The sequence below is a fragment of the Ceratotherium simum genome, chromosome 5, assembly GCF_057802395.1.
Source record: "Ceratotherium simum simum isolate JZ-2026a chromosome 5, ASM5780239v1, whole genome shotgun sequence".
Taxonomy (NCBI): Eukaryota; Metazoa; Chordata; class Mammalia; order Perissodactyla; family Rhinocerotidae; genus Ceratotherium; species Ceratotherium simum.
Genome location: NC_141904.1, coordinates 39,205,055 through 39,223,313, shown reverse-complemented (window position 1 = coordinate 39,223,313; position 18,259 = coordinate 39,205,055). Strand labels below are relative to the sequence as shown.

General features: G+C 35.9%; 1 protein-coding gene across 1 annotated transcript in view; it reads right to left on the bottom strand.

The window, feature by feature from the left end:
* ARPP21 (cAMP regulated phosphoprotein 21) overlaps positions 1–18,259 on the bottom strand; it is a 148,953-nt gene that overhangs the window by 97,262 nt on the left and 33,432 nt on the right. The window contains exons 2-9 of the mRNA XM_087430687.1: positions 12,857–13,030; positions 10,911–11,078; positions 9,899–9,940; positions 9,045–9,134; positions 4,955–5,099; positions 3,472–3,550; positions 2,759–2,818; positions 1,892–2,032 (exon numbers count right to left, since the gene is read on the bottom strand). Of these exons, the coding sequence (XP_087286813.1) occupies positions 1,892–2,032; positions 2,759–2,818; positions 3,472–3,550; positions 4,955–5,099; positions 9,045–9,134; positions 9,899–9,940; positions 10,911–11,039 (686 nt within the window). The 5' untranslated portion in view covers positions 11,040–11,078; positions 12,857–13,030. The remainder of the gene's footprint in view (positions 1–1,891; positions 2,033–2,758; positions 2,819–3,471; positions 3,551–4,954; positions 5,100–9,044; positions 9,135–9,898; positions 9,941–10,910; positions 11,079–12,856; positions 13,031–18,259) is intronic.

Below are 18,259 nucleotides of genomic sequence, written 5' to 3'. Positions count from 1 at the left end.
TCTGAAATAATGGAAATGTTCTATGTATGCTCTGTCTAATATGAATACTTGAAATTTGGCTAGACTGTCTGAGGAACTGAAATTTAAAGCTTAAATTTTGTTTAAATTTAATTAATTTAAATTAAAATGTAAAGAGTCATATGTAGCTAGTGGATACCATATAGGACAGAGCAGGTTTAGAGCCATCTAAACTCAAAGTTTACCAAGAGTCTTTATACAATGCTTAATTTTCTCAAAAACGATCCAACAAGGAAATAGGTTTCAAACATGTGTGCTAATATTCATGACTATGCGATTGCAAAATCAGTGTGAATTAAAAATAAATGCACGATCTCTACTGGTTGAAACTGTATTAAACAATCTACTTGATCTATGGGCTTTTCTGTGGGCCTTATGGAGAAAGAGGAGAAAAACAAATTAAAAGGAGATGATCAATCGTTTGCCTATTTTGCAATCAGCATGTCCCTGCATTGTGGTATCTGAAAGTCAGAGGAAAAACCAGAATGGAGAATGAAAAACAGCAACAACTAGGAGTATTTGATGGAGAGGGAAGAAGATTAAAGGACAGTGACCTTTCATTTCTACTACTGTTCAAAATAGGAGGCGCATGTGCCAATAATCAGATAAAGTAGAAGCTGATAAATCTTAAAAGGTATTTTGCCAGCACAGGAGAACGCAACTGCAGGACCCAATAATTTGAAGCTTCAAGGGTCCTTAAACTTTATCCACTTCAAACTCTCCTGCAAGTAAATAAGTAATTTGGAGCCCGGGGAAGTGCTCAGTGTCCCTCAGAAAATAGCCACGCTCAGTCCCAGATTGCCCAGTTTGTGTTCTCTGTACTACGACTTTCACTCTAGTTCTGCTGAACACAGACTGAGCCTTGAGGAGAGAAGGAGCCACATCTCCATCCCTATGTGTCCCAACCTCTGGTAAGCAGAAAATAAAGAGTGTTTGAACCGTGCTGCTCTGCTTGACACATAAGTTCCCTTTGCTAACACAGCATTCCTAAAAATCATGCAATTTACACAATTTACCAAGCACATTGTGAAAAAGAAAATTACAATATACAAATGTTTTAAGAGAATGCTTTACATAGGGACAATTTTTCAGTTTAACATGTATTTTGCTATAAAAATGGCTTGCTCTGTACTCAAAAGATACATGGCTTCAAGAGAGACAGTTTCAAATTTCCAAAGCAAATGACTCCTCATCTTATGCTTTTGACTCAAGGGGACCGTGAAAAGATATTTAGATAGAAACAAACAATCATTTTAAGGAGCAAAAACAACCAACCACCCTCCTTTTAGAGCTAGGACTTAGATATCATCTAGCTCAAAACTCTCATTTTACAGGAGAAAAAACTGAGATGGCAGATTTTAAATGACTTGTTTCAAGTCACACAGCTAGTAAGTAAAAAAATTGGGTCTTAGAGGTAGGATTTCTGTCTCCATGTTCAGAGTTTTTTGTTACTCTAGAAACCACAAGATAGATGTCTATAAATCAGAAAAAGAAAGAAAAGAACAATTATCCCGCATATGTCATTGTTGTTTTAAAATGTCTGTTATTTTTAATTTGAGTTATATTTTGACATAAAATCTTCCATGGTTTTGTATGTAATCACATGCAGTACTGATGAAAGAAAGAAAAGGATGTTTTAGGAGCTATGTAAATGATCAGGGAATAAATCCACTTTAGTTCCTGAATTTTATAAACTTTCTTGGTCCTCAGATAATCTTCTACAGATAAATGCCACACTAATGCTGATAAGAGCAAGAGATAAATAACACTGTACATTTTAAATGTCATGTACTTTGAATTTTATACTGTGCTCTTATAAATGAATCCGTAAGAGAAAAAGAAAATGCTAAATAAAGACAATGATGGGGCTTACATTCTCGTGCTGCTGGTCTTGTTAATGATAACAGATTTCCCTGTTTGATCCACATTGTGATCTAACCCAAAGTAAGCTGCCACTCGATGGACAAGCATCCTCTGATAGGATGACATCTGAGGGAACTTTTTATAATGATTACTGGAAGAGAATATAAGAAAAAGTGGAATCAGCATTTTCGTTTCTGGCTTGTAGTACATTTTATAGGTACACACAGAAAATCATTTCTTTTTCATCCAAACCACTAAGCTTATTTCATCTCTGCCATCACTTAATGTCCTCATTTCCAGACAAATTTTCCACTTATGAGAGATTTATTGATTAAGCTTCAATAAGTATCTTTGTTTCATAGTTATACATTTCTCTCATCAGACAGAACTTAATGTCTGTTGGAAAGTATTCTGTTTTATTCCGTGATACCTTATCAACGGAGCCAGGCACAGGACAAATGATATGACATAATATGTGACTGCAGATGCCTATCTCGAGATGTGTCATTACACGGTTTACACTGAAAGCAGCATAATTATTTCCAGGCATAACTGACTGCAGCCAGCTGAAGCCCATTAAAAAACTATAATAAAAATGAAAAGGGTTGCTTCTTGTTACGATTACTCTACACTAATCAGTGGCCCCCTGTTTATAGCCATTTTGTCGGGAATTTAACAAGCAGGAGCACGCATGGTCCAAGCAAATATTCCCATCAGCATATAGCTCCTAATGCCAATAGCATCTCCATTTAACAAATCAGCAAACATATTAAACAATGTTTTATCTATCCCTAAATCCTTCCAGAATGAATAATTAAACCCAAGTAGCAAACTAAGACACATCATATAAATTAACTAGCATTGCAATTTAACATACTTGTCGTCATCAATGAAATCAATAATTTCCTGCTCCATTTTCAAGAGTATCATCCTGTCCCTGCAAAATAAATATTAAAATGAAAAGGTTTGATGTACTTTTAATTCCCAAAGATGTAAAAAGTTCATTTGGATGTATGGAAAAGATTGTTTAAATGTATGTGGCTATACATCTGTATCTAACTCTTCTCTGGAATATGCTATCCATCTACATATGATTTCATTCTACTTAAGATTATTTCTCATCTCATTTGTTAAGTATTTTGTAATACTGAAAATTTTGTAGTTTTAACGTTAATTAGGACATGCAAGGTATTAAGCCCAATAAATTGTATATTTCAAATTAATAGGAAATTGGAACAAAAAAAGCCCAAGAAGATGGTTATGTAACTACATTGAAGCATAATTGATTTATTTGACATTGATTCTCATTCTCTATTTTTTCCCCTTAATCAATATCTCTTTGTAACCAGGAAAGCAGAACTCTTAAACTATAATTTATTCATTGGGTAACTACCCAGGAATTAACACTATCTATAAACAGTAAACATGCAAACTATTAACAGAAAAGAGAAAATACAAGAGACAGTTTAAGACATCAGAGAATGTGTCTGCATTTTAAAACTCGCTTCTTACAAGTGTTTGGATTAATGACTTTGATCGTAATATTCCACTTGACCCTTCTAAAAATAAGAGGCGTATTTAATAATTTACCTGGAATTATTCTTTAACGTGTTAATCAGAAACTCGTGTAAGTCTATGCCTGTAGAATCCGTATATTCTTGGCTGCAATCTGAAATAAATAGCAGGATGGAGTTGTCAGGAATGATGGTGGGAGGTGAGGTGGAAAAGGTTTTCCCAACATTTCCCCTTTCCCTCCTGCTCAGGTAAATTTTAGGTGAAGCTATTGATATGAAAGATACATGTTTCAAAACTAGCAACCTTGCAATATAACATCAGAATGAAAATTAGATTTGGGGATTGAATACAACCAGTCGATCCTGAGTGTGGAAAGACCCAACTGTTATAGGAGGGGAAGTGGGCACAGTTGGGGGGGGCGGAGTCAAATATCACGTGTTCATTCTGTTCTGTAAATCAGCAAGGACACGACCTCCACGTGACAGGTATTCCCAACCCACAGAGAGACCTCTCAAGAGTTTGAGATCCTATGGAACCCTCTTTCTCTTAAAACAGAGAAGGCAAAAAATGAAAGTTCTCTTACAAGGCTATCTAAATATTAATCAGTACAAAACACAGGAGAGCACTAAATATTTCCAAGTCTCTCAAGTCCTCTGATGCTGGCTAAAGCTTAATTTCTAAAACCATTTTAGGAACCTGTACTTTTTTACTCTTGTATACACCTTGGGTTTTAGATATTCAGCAGCAGAGACATGGTTATAGAGCATAATGTTAGAAGTAGTTGTCATTCCTTAGGTGATCAGATGCCTTATTCTTTCTCAGTTATTAAAAAAAGTCTGCTGCAAAGCTATTTATTCATGGCATTCCTCATTCCAACTTAGTTTTGCTTTTACTTTTTTTGTTTGTTTTAGTTTTGTACAATTATATGTATGGCAACAACTTGAAAAGTATGGATTGTATGTTTGAGGTTTTAGAAGGAATAACTTTTTTTGGAAAAAATTTTATGAAATGTGTATATTTTAAATGAGACATTATATGGCAGTATATGGGTTGCAGAGACCAAATTCATCTGTGCCAGATAAAATGTTAATCATGTGTTCTTTTGACATTGATGTATACATCTGTGCTTTGGGGACAACGTCACTGATAGACTGAGATTTGCTAATCCACTATCAGTCTTTTAAGATACACATGAAAGTTATGATATAAAACCGGGTATCATTACTGTTCATCAATCCAAATTAATTGGACTAATAAACCTGAATGAAGAGAAGATTTATATTCAGTCCTTTGTACAAACTTATCATTGAAAATAGGAGATCCACATGAAAATCCAAAGAAATATGTGATCCTAAAAGTAACCTTTCTGGATACACAAATAGTGACACCGTGAATGGAAAGAAAATCAAGTTCACATCTTTTACACACACATACATACACATATAAAATTATATGCAGAGCTTGGTGGGAGGTGAATACACGTGTAAAATCTAGAATGTATTCTATGACTATTTATGTGTCCAAACTGAGTAAGTTAAGGAAACATTTTCACATTCACCTTTTGATAACATTCTGATCTTGGGTTTTTCAGAGGTTTTATCTTTGTTTTTATCCTTTTCTTTTTCTCTTTCAGAGTCATCTTTCCTAGATTTATCATCCTCTTGCAGGCTGGGGAAACTGGAAAGCTGTAAATGAATTGATTCCTGTTGGGGAAAAAATATAATAATTTAGGGCCAGATTTAAGAATCTCTGTCTGGTTTCCATTTTGCATCGATGTTACTAAGTACAGGAAAATGAAAGCCAGGTGCAGATTTTTTTTCTTAAATGGTGAAAAATTAAAGCTGTCAGAAAAATAATTGCCCTTTAAGGTGACTTAAACTTCAGAAGTCAGTGGGAGGTCATGAGAAACATCTGATACTAAAACTTGCCTCATGAATATTAACCTTAAGCATGTTACTTTTCCGTAGATCACAACTCTTATTTTCTCTACAGGTTTATTTTTAAACACTTAGGAAAAATTTTCTTTATCAATAAGCTTGCATCACAGCCACTGTCTCAAAAAAAAAAAAAGAAAAGGCTTCTTCACTTCTTTTCTATAATTCCTTATAATGAGAAATTGCCACGAACACAGACAGACAGATATTATGAATGATAATTACAGATAGAACAGACATAAATAAAGACCCTAATAGCCAATTTACAATAAAAAGTCTGTTTTAGAACCAACATCAACAATGCTTCCTACTAGTATGAAAAACCAAGACATATAATCCTAGGTATAGATTATTATCACCCGTTGTTTACAAATGCCATTAATAAATCATCATAATATATGGTTACAATAAGCATTGCCTTTTCAAAAAGGTAGAAAGTAGAACAATATTTTCCATAAATTGCATATAATTATTTAATATTATTTTAATTTTAGGATTGGTTAATCCTTTCCAAAATGTAAGATTCTCTTGAACTGATGCTGGGCATAAGATTGACCATTTACAGTCTTGGGGTGGGATCCACTTTTATATTTACTTATTTTACACTGAAAACAGATCATTTTGTATTAAACCACATATTAGCCATTTGGCTAATAGCATGTTCACTGTTTTGAAGAAGAATGAACCAATTATGTTTTTTAGTTTTATGAAAAACCTATGCTATGATTAAAACTATGACAAACTATTCGACATTAAGCCCACTTGTTCTTATGTAAGAGATCAGCTGATGGGAAAGCTTTCTTCTACTAGTGACATTAAAATTTATGATGTAGGGGAAAAATATTTCCAATGACTAATAGTGTTTCTCTCTGAAACTAAACTAATGCTCCTTTACATGTGACTAAATTGATGCCTGTACATCCTCAAATTACGGCCAACTGGGAATTTTAATGATTCTTGGTAAACCTGGCTAATCTAATAAGCATAAAACGAAAGTCCTCCAAAGCCAAGTTTCTTTTTTGGGAGGGGCTTCATTGTAAATTCCAGCTGGAATAAAAAATCACCATGGTTGGAAAGACACATGATATAGTGGATGAAATAAAGCATGTTGTCATGATAAAGATCTTAGTTGGGTTTCCTGACATCCACATGTTTATCCTGGGGATGGACATACACAAAATATGTAAAGCTGAGTGTAATTTGAATATAGAGTCTTTTATCACATGATTTGAGACAGAAATGTCTTAGTCTGCAAAGGTTCGGTAGATTTTAGGGTTATGATTTGCTTCTACTTGCTAAAGAAACAGCTGGAAGATTTCTGGCTCAGAAGACACGGCAGGGCATGGGGAAGAATCAATTTGACAGTTGATCAGGAGGGGAAACTGAGGGTACCAAGCCAAGAGAGTGGTCTCATTGCTTCTTCAAAAGCAGTTGAACCATCCAGCCTCTGTAAGTCTGAATCTAAAATCAAAGAGGCTTGGAAATATAAATGCGAGAGCAGAGGCTAAAGGACATCATTTACAAAAAAAATGTACAAACTCGTGGCATGTGTTGACAAATACTATACTCAGAAAAATACCTATCTTTTCTATACATAAATATACATTATGGTGTTGAAAGAACACACAAAAATGCTATAGAGTTGGTAAAAAACAATCTGTTATTTTTTAATATTTTTATTGATATGCTCAATAATAAAATACAAGTGTTAATAAATACATTGTTACAGGATAAGTTTATATCCAACAACAGTGAAAGAATGATTCAAGTTGCAGTAATACACTGATAGGTAAATAGTATAACATGAGAAAAGCAAAACTCCTTTAACTTAAGGACAGACTAAACCATCAGCTATGGGTCTGAGATCATGTAATACAGGTAGCAAGAGTTTTTCCCACACAGGAAAATGAAGGCAGTTTTCCAAATACTGTGAATATACAAACATTGGGGAAGCAATACAGTCCATATATTGTATATTTCTGTCAGTGTTCTCTGGGATACAGCTCCCATATTTTGTAAGTGCCAGTGGTACCTAAGGAAGGCATTGCATATAAGCTCAAAGGTCTGCTTTTTTATTCTCTAAAAAAAGTAACATGGCCACTTGCTTATATGTATCTCTGGGTATTTTCTATCAGCCCCTGCTCCCACCACCCCTCAACCAGTCTAAAGAAAAGCTTGCAAACTCTATGTATCTCCTACAAAGCTAGCCTTGGTTACTGAGCTTGGAACCAGCAGGAACAAAGCACCGTTTGCATCTTATTTCTCTACACCAATTGTGTGGAGAAACTAGACTTAGGTCCAGGATGGGCACTATGATACAGATGATCTCTTAAAAATTTCCTCCTGGTATCATGTCAAATGGGATAAAAAGCAGATTAAGTCTATAAAGGCTGTGCTCCTCTGCCTGGCATTAGGCGTGGGGGACAGTGGGGCATGACTTCTCCCAGAGTCTGTCATTGTGCAGAGTTGACATATATCATAGGCAGTACATTACAAGCCATCAATCAACATTTAATAATACAGGCCATGGTATTCACATTATTCCCCCTTTTCAATCTCCATTAAAAATAGAAGCACAAATAAAATGCCGAAGAAAAGCCACACATTTCTCAGAGCCCAAGTAAAATAAAGCTTGTGTATGAAACATAGTGATGACTACTGAAAGATAGCCTGTCCATGTCGTAAAGCATGCCTTACAACATGAGTGGCATGTTAAGAAAATGAGGTGAGGAAAAAAAATACTTTGAGGACAAAATCTATAAGGAATTTATTTTTGGTCCTTTTAAAGAAAGTGCTCTCAATGCTCTCTGTATCCATGAGGAGAATTTAGAGTATTTCAATTAAACTAAAAGGAGAAAAGCAAAACAAGACCAAACAAAAATAATGATATCTTAATCAATTTTCCCTCCCCTGGGTTCAGATAAATCATTTTACTTTTGTCTTGACTGCTCTCAGCCTCTGATAAAATAAGGGAAATTTCAGCAGCAAGACTATTTTTATAAAAGCTAATAAGATGCCTAAAAGGCAAACATAAATAAATATAATGTGAAGTTTCCCATTTTGTCAGGGAAGGGTTTTGTTAGAATTTGAATTTTCAGAGCCTAATAGTCTTGCTGTAAGGAGCAAAAATAAGTGTAAGGATATGCAGCAATATATTAATAATATTAACTTAAATTCACCATCAGATCAGATTCATTTCCGAACAATTTTTCCAGTATTGAGAAATCTCCACCAAAGGCCATAAAAGTATGTCTCCAAAGCTCAATGCACCTTATACACTATTTCTACAGATTCATAAGAGCCAAGAGGTGTGTTTCTTATAGGCAAGTGCATTTTGGGGAAGTGAGAGGTAACAATCTCCAATAAGGAAGGAGACGGGATACTTAGGACTATATTTGGTTCAGTCTTATCAAGAGAGAGCCTTTGAGGAAATTCAGCACTACCAGGCTTACTTTTTAAGTTTTAATCTAAATTCTTTTGAATTCCTTTCCATTTGCAGTTTTCAGAGGGTCTGGAAAAAAACAAACGTAATACTCTGTGACAAACTGTTAAACTAGTTTAGAATGTCTCATAAACAGGGGATGAAGCCAGAAAACTATTTCTTTCTTCAATTATTTTTTTCTCCCCCAAAACACTGTTTAATGCCAAATTAATACTCATGCACGCATACGCAGATCCCATTCATGCTATTAACGAGAATGACAGGGGGTATACCTGATCCTGGAGACTTTCCCCTCCTGGTCTGGCTGAGGATTCTTCACAGACAGCAAGACTGCGGGTCAATTTACCTTTTCCTGCTCCTGACTGGGAAGGGGAAAGAAAAGAGAAGCAAAGGAAAATAAAGAAAACAAACAGAAAACATTCTCAGGCTGTCAAACCAGCTCCACTTTCACAGGACATTTCCAAATCAGATTTTTAAAACCAAGCTTCAAGTCGGCCACTCAGTGCTGTCTACCTCGGCTCAAAGCATCAGATCCCTCTGTTGATGGGGGATGGAGGTGGAAGAAAATGTGAATGGATGAATTTAAGGAACACTTTTAGCAAATTGTGCCCATCACATCGGAAACACATGAAGAATGACTTGCTGCCATTTCATAAAAACATAAGGAGAAAAAGATGACAAAAATTAATTTCTACTAAAACTGAGTTTTGAGGGGGTTTGACAGAAGATACTTTAAAGATGAAGAATGTGTTCTAAACACCAGAACCTATTTACTTCAAGGGAGAAATCAACTGGAGAGGTTAAAACATTCACCCCAAATTTAATTTAAAATAAAAACAAAACAAGTGGCTATTTATTTTATAAAGCACTGTCAAACTGCAAATGTGAAAACAGGATCAAATATATATGTTTGCAGCTAGATGAACCCCAAAAACTCTAATTAAAAAGCACACAGAGCGAGAAAGAAAGATAGGCATCTACACGACCCCATTAAAAGCAGACAGCACCAGTACAGCCAAGATCCACACACCACCATCTGAATTGTTGGCAAATCTGTTAACCCTGATGTGAAACATGCAGTTGATATCCATGATAGCAGATCAGTGTAGAATCTCCAGGACCCTACCTTGGATTTTCTTCTCTCTTGGTTCTGAGCTGCCAGCTGCCTCTGTGTGTTAGAAACAAAATAAAACAAACAAACAAACAGTAAACCAACAACCAGGAAACAGAGAGAGAGGGAGAGAAGGCATCACTACAGTGGAGAAATCAATAGTAATGGCAACAAGATATTATAATCATTTGGGAGGACTCCCCTTCTCTCACTCCTCCAAACTTTTGACTATTTAACTTTTGGCTCTCTCTCCTTACAGCAGCTATTGGAGAGGGGAAAATTCAACCCTGAAGGCTTTTGGCCATTATGTAGTTATCTGGCTTTGCTCACTTGTATATTAAAAAAGTTAACACTTGTGTAGTTTGGGTCAAAGAACATTGATACAGGCTATTTGAAAGTACAGTTTTTTCCCCCCACTACCAAATCTCTCATAAATCATAGTGTTTTTAATCATATCATTTTTTCAATCATATCACTTTTTCAGTACTGTCACTCACTCCCAGTCCCCACCTTCCCACCCCTTCTCATGGTTTCTCTCTCTCTCTCTCTGGCTGGGAATTCTAGGGCTTATCTATTTGCTAGCAAAAATTGAACCTTAGCCTGCCCATGAAGGTCAACAGAGCTCACATCTTTAATTTTTCTTAGACTATCATGAGCTGAGTCTTCATCTTTCCATGGAACAATAAATCCACTTTTAAAACTCAACCAGCCCAAAGTGGCCTGAAGAAGCCCTCCACAGACTCCTTGTGGTGGTCTGGACATTAGTGTGGAGGTGCTTTGCGTGAATTCAGTCATTAAGTATATTCTTTGGATGTTGTTTTCATTTCAAAGGGCATGTTAGAGCGTGGTTTGGTCAGGAAAAAAAAGTGACTAGTAATTGGGTTAGGAGAGGATTAGCTTTATGGATTTCCTATTCATTTTACTAGTCAAACTCAAAAAAAAGGGGAAAAAAACTCTCAAAGTATTTTAAAAATGAAAGAAAGGAACTGCACACAGTGGTATGAGAAGTGGGTTCTTCCAGGCTCACCTGCAGTTCCAGCTTCTCCTCTTCATCCAGACTCTCCGATTTAACGATGCCATTCTCTGGAGTGGCCGTCTCCTGCTCAGGCCCGCCTTGCTCCACTATCGCCTGACTCAGGTCTCCTTGCTCAGACATTCTCCCAGATGCAAAATTAAAATAATGAGGTTTGATGCCCTACAAGGTCAAGATGTCAGAAAATAAAATCAGTACAAGGTGAATTATTTACTATTATTCTTGAGATATTTCATTTCAAATGAGCAACTCAAGCATCCATGCCAAATGTATACCAAAGGAGAATAAAACAAGATCAAATCAAGTATCCAAGGCAAACACAAGAAGCAGATTCGGTTGCCCTATTCACCCGTCCTCTACACACACACACACTTGCGAATACACCTTGCCATCAAAATGGATTAACAAATCTTAAATGAAGACACACAACTCCTACACAACTACCGATCCCTATGCCCCACTACAAAGTAGAAGGAAAAGAAAAAGAGTATTTCTCCAACTCTTAAACAGATGACCCTCAACTTCCAAGTCAAGAAGTACTATTGGTGTTCTGTAGCACCTCTAAGATGACTCAAAAATTATTTGCAAGTTTCAATCATAGACATAATTTCTTAGGTGTAAGGAATACAGTACAGTCTACAAGGGACAAAATCAATTCACGAGGTAATAATTCAATATAAATATAGTATCTAAATTTGGCAATAAACCTTTCAGGGCCAACGTTTTCAGGCTTCAAAGTGACAGCTACATTGTTAAAAGCATAAGCCCTCTCCCAAGCTCCTGTCAGTGCTGGTGCTGCACAGATCCTGTGGAAGGAAGTCTCGGGCAGGCAGCTCTAACGAAGCTATTGCAACTGAACTCTGCTCTTCCAGACTCACAGTAGTCTGCCACACACACACTGGAAATGGCTTTTCAAAGTTAAAGCCTGTTATTATTTTTTTTCTCTCTACCTCCATAAAACCCCTGACACTTCTCCTTGTGATGTGCTGTCAAATGAGGCTCATGAATAATTTAGCATTTACTTCCTCCTCAGTTTTTTTTTAAATGTGGGGGGAAAAAAAGGAGAGGAAGGAAGGAAGGAAGCAAGGAAGGAAGGAAAAAAGAAGAACGAAAGGAAGGAAGGAGGAGAAAGAAAGAAAGATGGGAAGAAGGAAGGGAAAAGAGAGAGAGAGAGGATGTTGTTGCCTAGAAAGTCAGTTCTTTCACAAAAATTTCGGAGCAGTGGCTGTCCTGTTCCCAGCCATTACAATGGTAATTATTATTGGACAAATCAGTGTCTTGATATGTTTCTCTGGGAGTGTTTAATTGCCATTTACCCATTCAGTATCTTTATTTCCAACTGGATATAGGAAGCATGACAAAAATCTAAAGCACAGCAATTTCTGTTGAAAATTTGCTAAGATCTACCATGACAGAACAGATGGTATCTAATGATATCTTCAAAAATACACGGGTTCATTTGGCAAAGGATTGTGGGAATGAAAAGGAAAAGTTTTCCTTTAGGATGGTGGTTTGAGTCTGTGAGTGACTAGTGAGCCACGCTTTTAGGTGTGGGGAGGTTTTAGGACATTCCATCCAGTGTGTTGTGACAGATTTCTCATAGTTCAGTGACACGGAGTATGTGTGTAGTTAACAAAATAGAAAGTTCTGTTTCCCAATGGCAAACAGATTGTTTCTCAATGTATTGGGTAGGGGGAGGATATGGGACTTCTGTTGCCTTCTCTTTTCAGAGCATTTCAATAAAAAAATAGATCGTGACCACACTTAAAATGGAATGAGCAAATTGAGCTCTAATTTTACAAACTATAAGCCAATTGAGTCTCTGATACAGATCCTGTCTGTTTTGGTTACACTTAATGAACTGTTCTATGCAAACAAGCACATTTATGTAATAATAAAAAAATGCAGATGAGATGAGAGCCAGACAATAAGCCTTTTACCTTTCGCGCAGAATCCCTGCTGTAGGTCTTGGTGACTTACTAGCGGCTTCTGTCGTTCTGCACCGGGAAAATCCACACAAGTGATCAGAGAAGACTGGAGTCCCATGTCCCCATCAACAGTTCGGAACGCCCATCTCCATGCGATTCCCTTACACAGTTTGACACATCGTCAACCTGAAAAAAGATGAAAAGTCAATAACAATAATTGCAATAATCATGGTAGGGTGAAGGACGAAATAAAAAAGACTGGGTTTCTAACACTAATGACCAGCTTCCAGCAAATCACGTTCACAGCTTGATCCAGCTCCACCTGTCTCAAGCTGCCTGCTTCTTCTCTAATGAAGGCTACAGCCGGCTGTTCAAGTCAGAGCAGCACCCACGCAAGGAGCTAAAATTAACAATTGCATTATGCACCGAAGATTACTCACTTCAATTTTAACCTTTTTTAGTGAAATCTCGCACTTCATGTTAAAAAAAAAAAAAAGCTTGTGTGTTTGCCTCAATGAGAATCGAGATCACCTATGAGCAAAAATCTTACCTCCTTTTTTAACCAAAGTCTTTGTCTTAATTATAGATTAAGATAATATACTTTAATGCTGTTGCTGTGATTCCTTTCTTTATGAAAGTTATCCTAATGAAGTGTATTTAAAGATTTTGATTTAATGAGGCGTTATCTATAAAAGCAAAAAAGGAGAAAAGAAAAAAGAAAACTTTCACCATGGCTTGGCTGAGAGAGCTCTTTCCTCTTAAATTACAGTTTGGGAAAAAGAATTCCTAATATTCTTGTTGCAAGGTGAGCGCAGTCTATCTACACCCCTCCTTCTCCATCGGGATTGCCACCACCAGCTGGGCATTGTGTTTGACAGCAAAGAGACACTGTCAGAAGGATTCAACAGATTTGCAAACTTTGAGCCTGTTGAAAACAATCCACGCTATAATGTGCTCTTTCTTTTTCTCACAACTCCTACAGGAGCAGCGGCAAAGACAGCTTGAATGCAAACAGAGAGATGGATTCTTAATAACATTTGCCAAAACCAAGCTGTATCTCTTTCCTTTCACCGCCACTCTACTCTGGTGCACACCTGCTAAATCCAACAGCACGCACACCTCTTCTATCATATACCCATCTTTGAAAACACTAAATGCATCTCAGTTATTTAGTCTGAAGTTTAGAAACCCCCTCTGCCTCTCCTCTCACTGCCTCCCTCCCAAGTTTAAATGAGCACAGCTGGTTCCTCACCAGATTTCACTGCGGCTATATTAACAACATATTGGGTTACAATGCCATTTGTTGTGCAAGAGGAAAACAACTGTTAAAAATGCAATCACTTATACAGTCAATAATTTCTAGCTTTATTCACGTTTTCTTAAAATGGATAATTTGGCTTTAAAATATGTTTCTTTTGTTGTTAGAAATTATACAGCTATTGAGAGATAAGCAAACATGCATTTAGGACAAAAATGGAAGGCTAATCAACAGTCATTTTAATTTTTCAATTTTGATCAGTTTCACCATGGCTACAATGACTAACACTCAATATTAAATAGAAGTCAACGTCGTAAAATTAGATCTATTTAAGTAACCAGCCCATTATCTAAAATGTCTTAGAATTGGCACCAGGGATGGATGGAATTACCAAATGCTTTTTGGATTCTGTTTTCTTTTCCCCAAGGAAAATGAAGTTATCAGTGACCACCGCAATCTCCTTTTCCTGATCCTCATATTTGTGCGGTGGCATTTAATTCAGCAGGTGAATGGCAGTGCAGTTTTCAAATCTAAGCCTTAGATGCATTATCCCGGCCCCAGTAGGTGGATGCAAGATATAATTCTTTCCATGAAGAAAGAGAAAGAACAAACGGATATTCACGCAACCAACTCAGAGAGCGAACAGCCTGGATATATGTATATGTGTAATTACCAGGACACGTTTTGAAATAGCACAGAGCTCTAAAGTCAGCAAGGTATTATTCTTGCATGCCTGAATCATAAAGTCATCATCCACCAAGATAAAAGAGAATATGGGCATATGGGGATGAGCAGAGAGGAACATATGGATCACAAATATTTTTGTAACTGATTAAAATTGTTCTCTTTGCTAAGAAAGCAGTGCCAGGAAATCAACCCTACTCCTGCTTTCTGTTCGCCAGACTAACCTGACTCTTCCACTGCCATTTAATCTTAATCTGTTCCAATTTCTCCCATTTCACAAAGAAGCAAAACTATTTTTAACAAATATCTTTTACCCAACATGTGGTTAATAGATATTCTGGCCAAGTTTCAACTGTTGTAGTTGGAGGGGTGGAGGAAGAAAGAGGAGACTCTATACAAATGCACAAAATAAAAGTCACTATAATTCTTTCAGTGGAAATAATATTTTAACCATAATGTAGGGGGTAGTATTTAGGAAAGGTAGTCAATCACTTACAAAACAAGCTATAGGAAATTGATCAACAGTGCTTCAGCTATTTACAATGAGTAAAATAATTACCATTTCACATTATATTTATGTTGTTTCTTATTTCTTTAGCTTACTTTAGAGTTCAAAATGTAGTAATTGTGGGATTGTGGGGATGAGAAAGAGAGGGAGAGAGGAGAAAGACACAATGCAAAATAGCAAATATTCTGTCTTTTATCACCACCAATAAAATAGGTGTGTCTTAATTGTGTGTGTGTGTTACGTATATTAATCATTGGATTGTCATGTGGAGAAAGAGAGATCAAGATTTGATTCAAATTCCAGGAGTGACTTGGTTCTTAGGGGGTATTGAAAATGGGAAATTAAAGTTGAATTCTATTAGCAAGTTGGGAGGGTCACTTTATTAGTCACTTTCCTCACAATCTTTTTACTAAAAATTAACACAAGATGATTAATCTTACCCCAAACCAGCATAGGTACTTTATAATGAAACAAAAAAATCAACATTTACTCATCTGAACAACTGAACTATTTCTCCCATATGCACTGTTCCTTCTTTTTTAGCTGGTCACAGTTCTGCAAATGTAAGCCACTTGCAAATTGTAGTGATATTAGTGATTTGTCAATTTGCTGCATAAGGTATCTACATGCTGCAACACCTTATAAACCAAAGACCCATCCTATTCTTAAAACAGTTATTCTATTAAAGTTTAAAAAATACTTTGAACGTGTAAGATTAAGTTTAAAGAGTAGGAAAAAAAAAAGTAATTGGAATGTAATCCTTTCAGAAATGACAGCAACCATGGCATGAATGGAGTATACAGACTAATATCTTCAGCAAGTTTAAAATTTTCCCCAGGTGACAAAAAAATCAATAAGAAATTTTCAAGTTTAATTTCACAAAGAAAATTTTCCTCTTCAACACATGTACAAGAAACACTCAACCAGGAGCTCCACCCTTTAATTAAACTCTTTTTGGTCAATCCAGTGCACAGGCCTTCTGTAAGATTCTTGAGCTCCCCATGCAAATGCCAAAATTACCGGACAACTGCTTTGGAGGAAGAACCCAGTAGGATATTCAAGAAAAGGAATTTTCATACTTGGGTTTTAGGGGCTAGAAATATTTTACATGACTATTCTTATTTGAGCTGTAAGAGCTAGGCAGTTTATAAACATATAGTAGCTCATATGTAGAATATCACTTCTTCTTCTTTAACTATTATAGTAAACTGGACAAAAACATAACCTAGATCAACATTTAGCAGAATTCTAGTAATGGAAATAACTGATGTCAAAGCTTTGGATATAAGGACAGCTTTACAATAATCATGAGTGCCTTTAAAAACTAAGAGAGTTCTGATCTCAATAAAAACATCAGAAGGAGAAAGGCCAATGTTTTAATTCTTCATTCTTATAACAAGTCTTTATGGAACCTCTACTATGTGCATGGATATTCTACGATATGACATCCAGGTCAACTAACACAATCTCAAAAAACCTTTTTTCTAAAAATATAAAAAAAATAAAAGTTCAATACTTCTAATTGGTCCACATGAGAAATTTTACAGATGGATTAAATAATTTTATCTTTACCCTCCTCTTTTTAAGTATTCATGAATTGGAAAATAAAGGTGATTTCTTCTTTTATAATTCTTAAATGCTTTCTCAGTGTATGTCAAAGGCAGGAAGACATAAACTTGGGAGAAGTGTCAAATGCACTAGATCCTAGAATAAATATTTGGATATCCCCACAGAGTGAGCTAATTGATGAAAGTAATAAAGTGAAACATAGTGGGGGTTGATCTTACATTTGGGTCCTAAAAAAAAAAAAAAGTTGTATCACTTAGAATTTTTAGCTTAGATAAGAAGACTTAGGGAGGACAAACTAGTTATTCTCAAATGCTTAAAACATATTCAGAGAGAGAGGAGCTGGCCTTGCTTGGTGTTGCTCCAAAAGTTAGAACTAGGAAAAAAAGAAAAAAGAACTATGTTTTTAAACAAAGACCTACCATATGACCCAGTAATTCAACTCCTAGATATATATCCAAAAGAACTGAAAGCAGGGACTTGAACATATATTTGTACACCAATGTTTATGTTAGCATTATTCATAATAGCCAAAAAGTGAAAACCACCCAAGTGTCCATCAGCAGAGGAATGGATGAACAAAATGTGGTATACACACACAATGGAATATTATTCAGCCTTAAAAAGGAATGGAATTCTGAAACATGCTACAACATGAATGGACTTTGAAAACATTATGCTTATTAAAATAAGTCAGACACAGAAGAACAAATATTGTATAGTTCCATTTATATGAGGTACCTAGAATAGGGAAATTCATAGAGGTAAAGTAGAATAGAGGTTATTAGGGGCTAGTAGTAAAGAGGAAAGGACATTGTTTAATTGGTATGGAGTTTTTGTTGGAGATGATGAAAAAATTGTGGGTATAGATGTGGTGATGGTTACACAACATTGTGAGTGTATTTAATGTCACTGAATTACGCTTAAGAATGGCTAAAATGATATATATTGTTTTATGTATATTTTATTACAATAAAAAAGAACCTAAAAAAACCTTTCTTCTTCCTTAATATGATATAAATCAAAAGTAAACAAATCAATATACATACAAAGAGATCTAAGGCAGAAAATGATAATACAAGAGGAGACACTGGCATTCTACTTTGCAAAATTTCTTCTGATATATTGATAACACATACATGTGAGGAGAAGTTCTGTGGATGTAACCTGCCCAGGTTTGTACTTGGTTCACACAGGTATCCAATAAATGGGACCATCATCATCCTCATCATCATCAAGACAAGCACGCTTGTCTTTGGTATGATAAGTTGCTATTTAACTGTCCAATGGGGACATTGCAAGAATAAAAAGGTTGGGATGCAATATTCAGAGAACTTTCCACTGCTCCTCTACCAGAGTCAATGCATGTGTGGCCAATGTGTTCTCATCCACAAAAGGT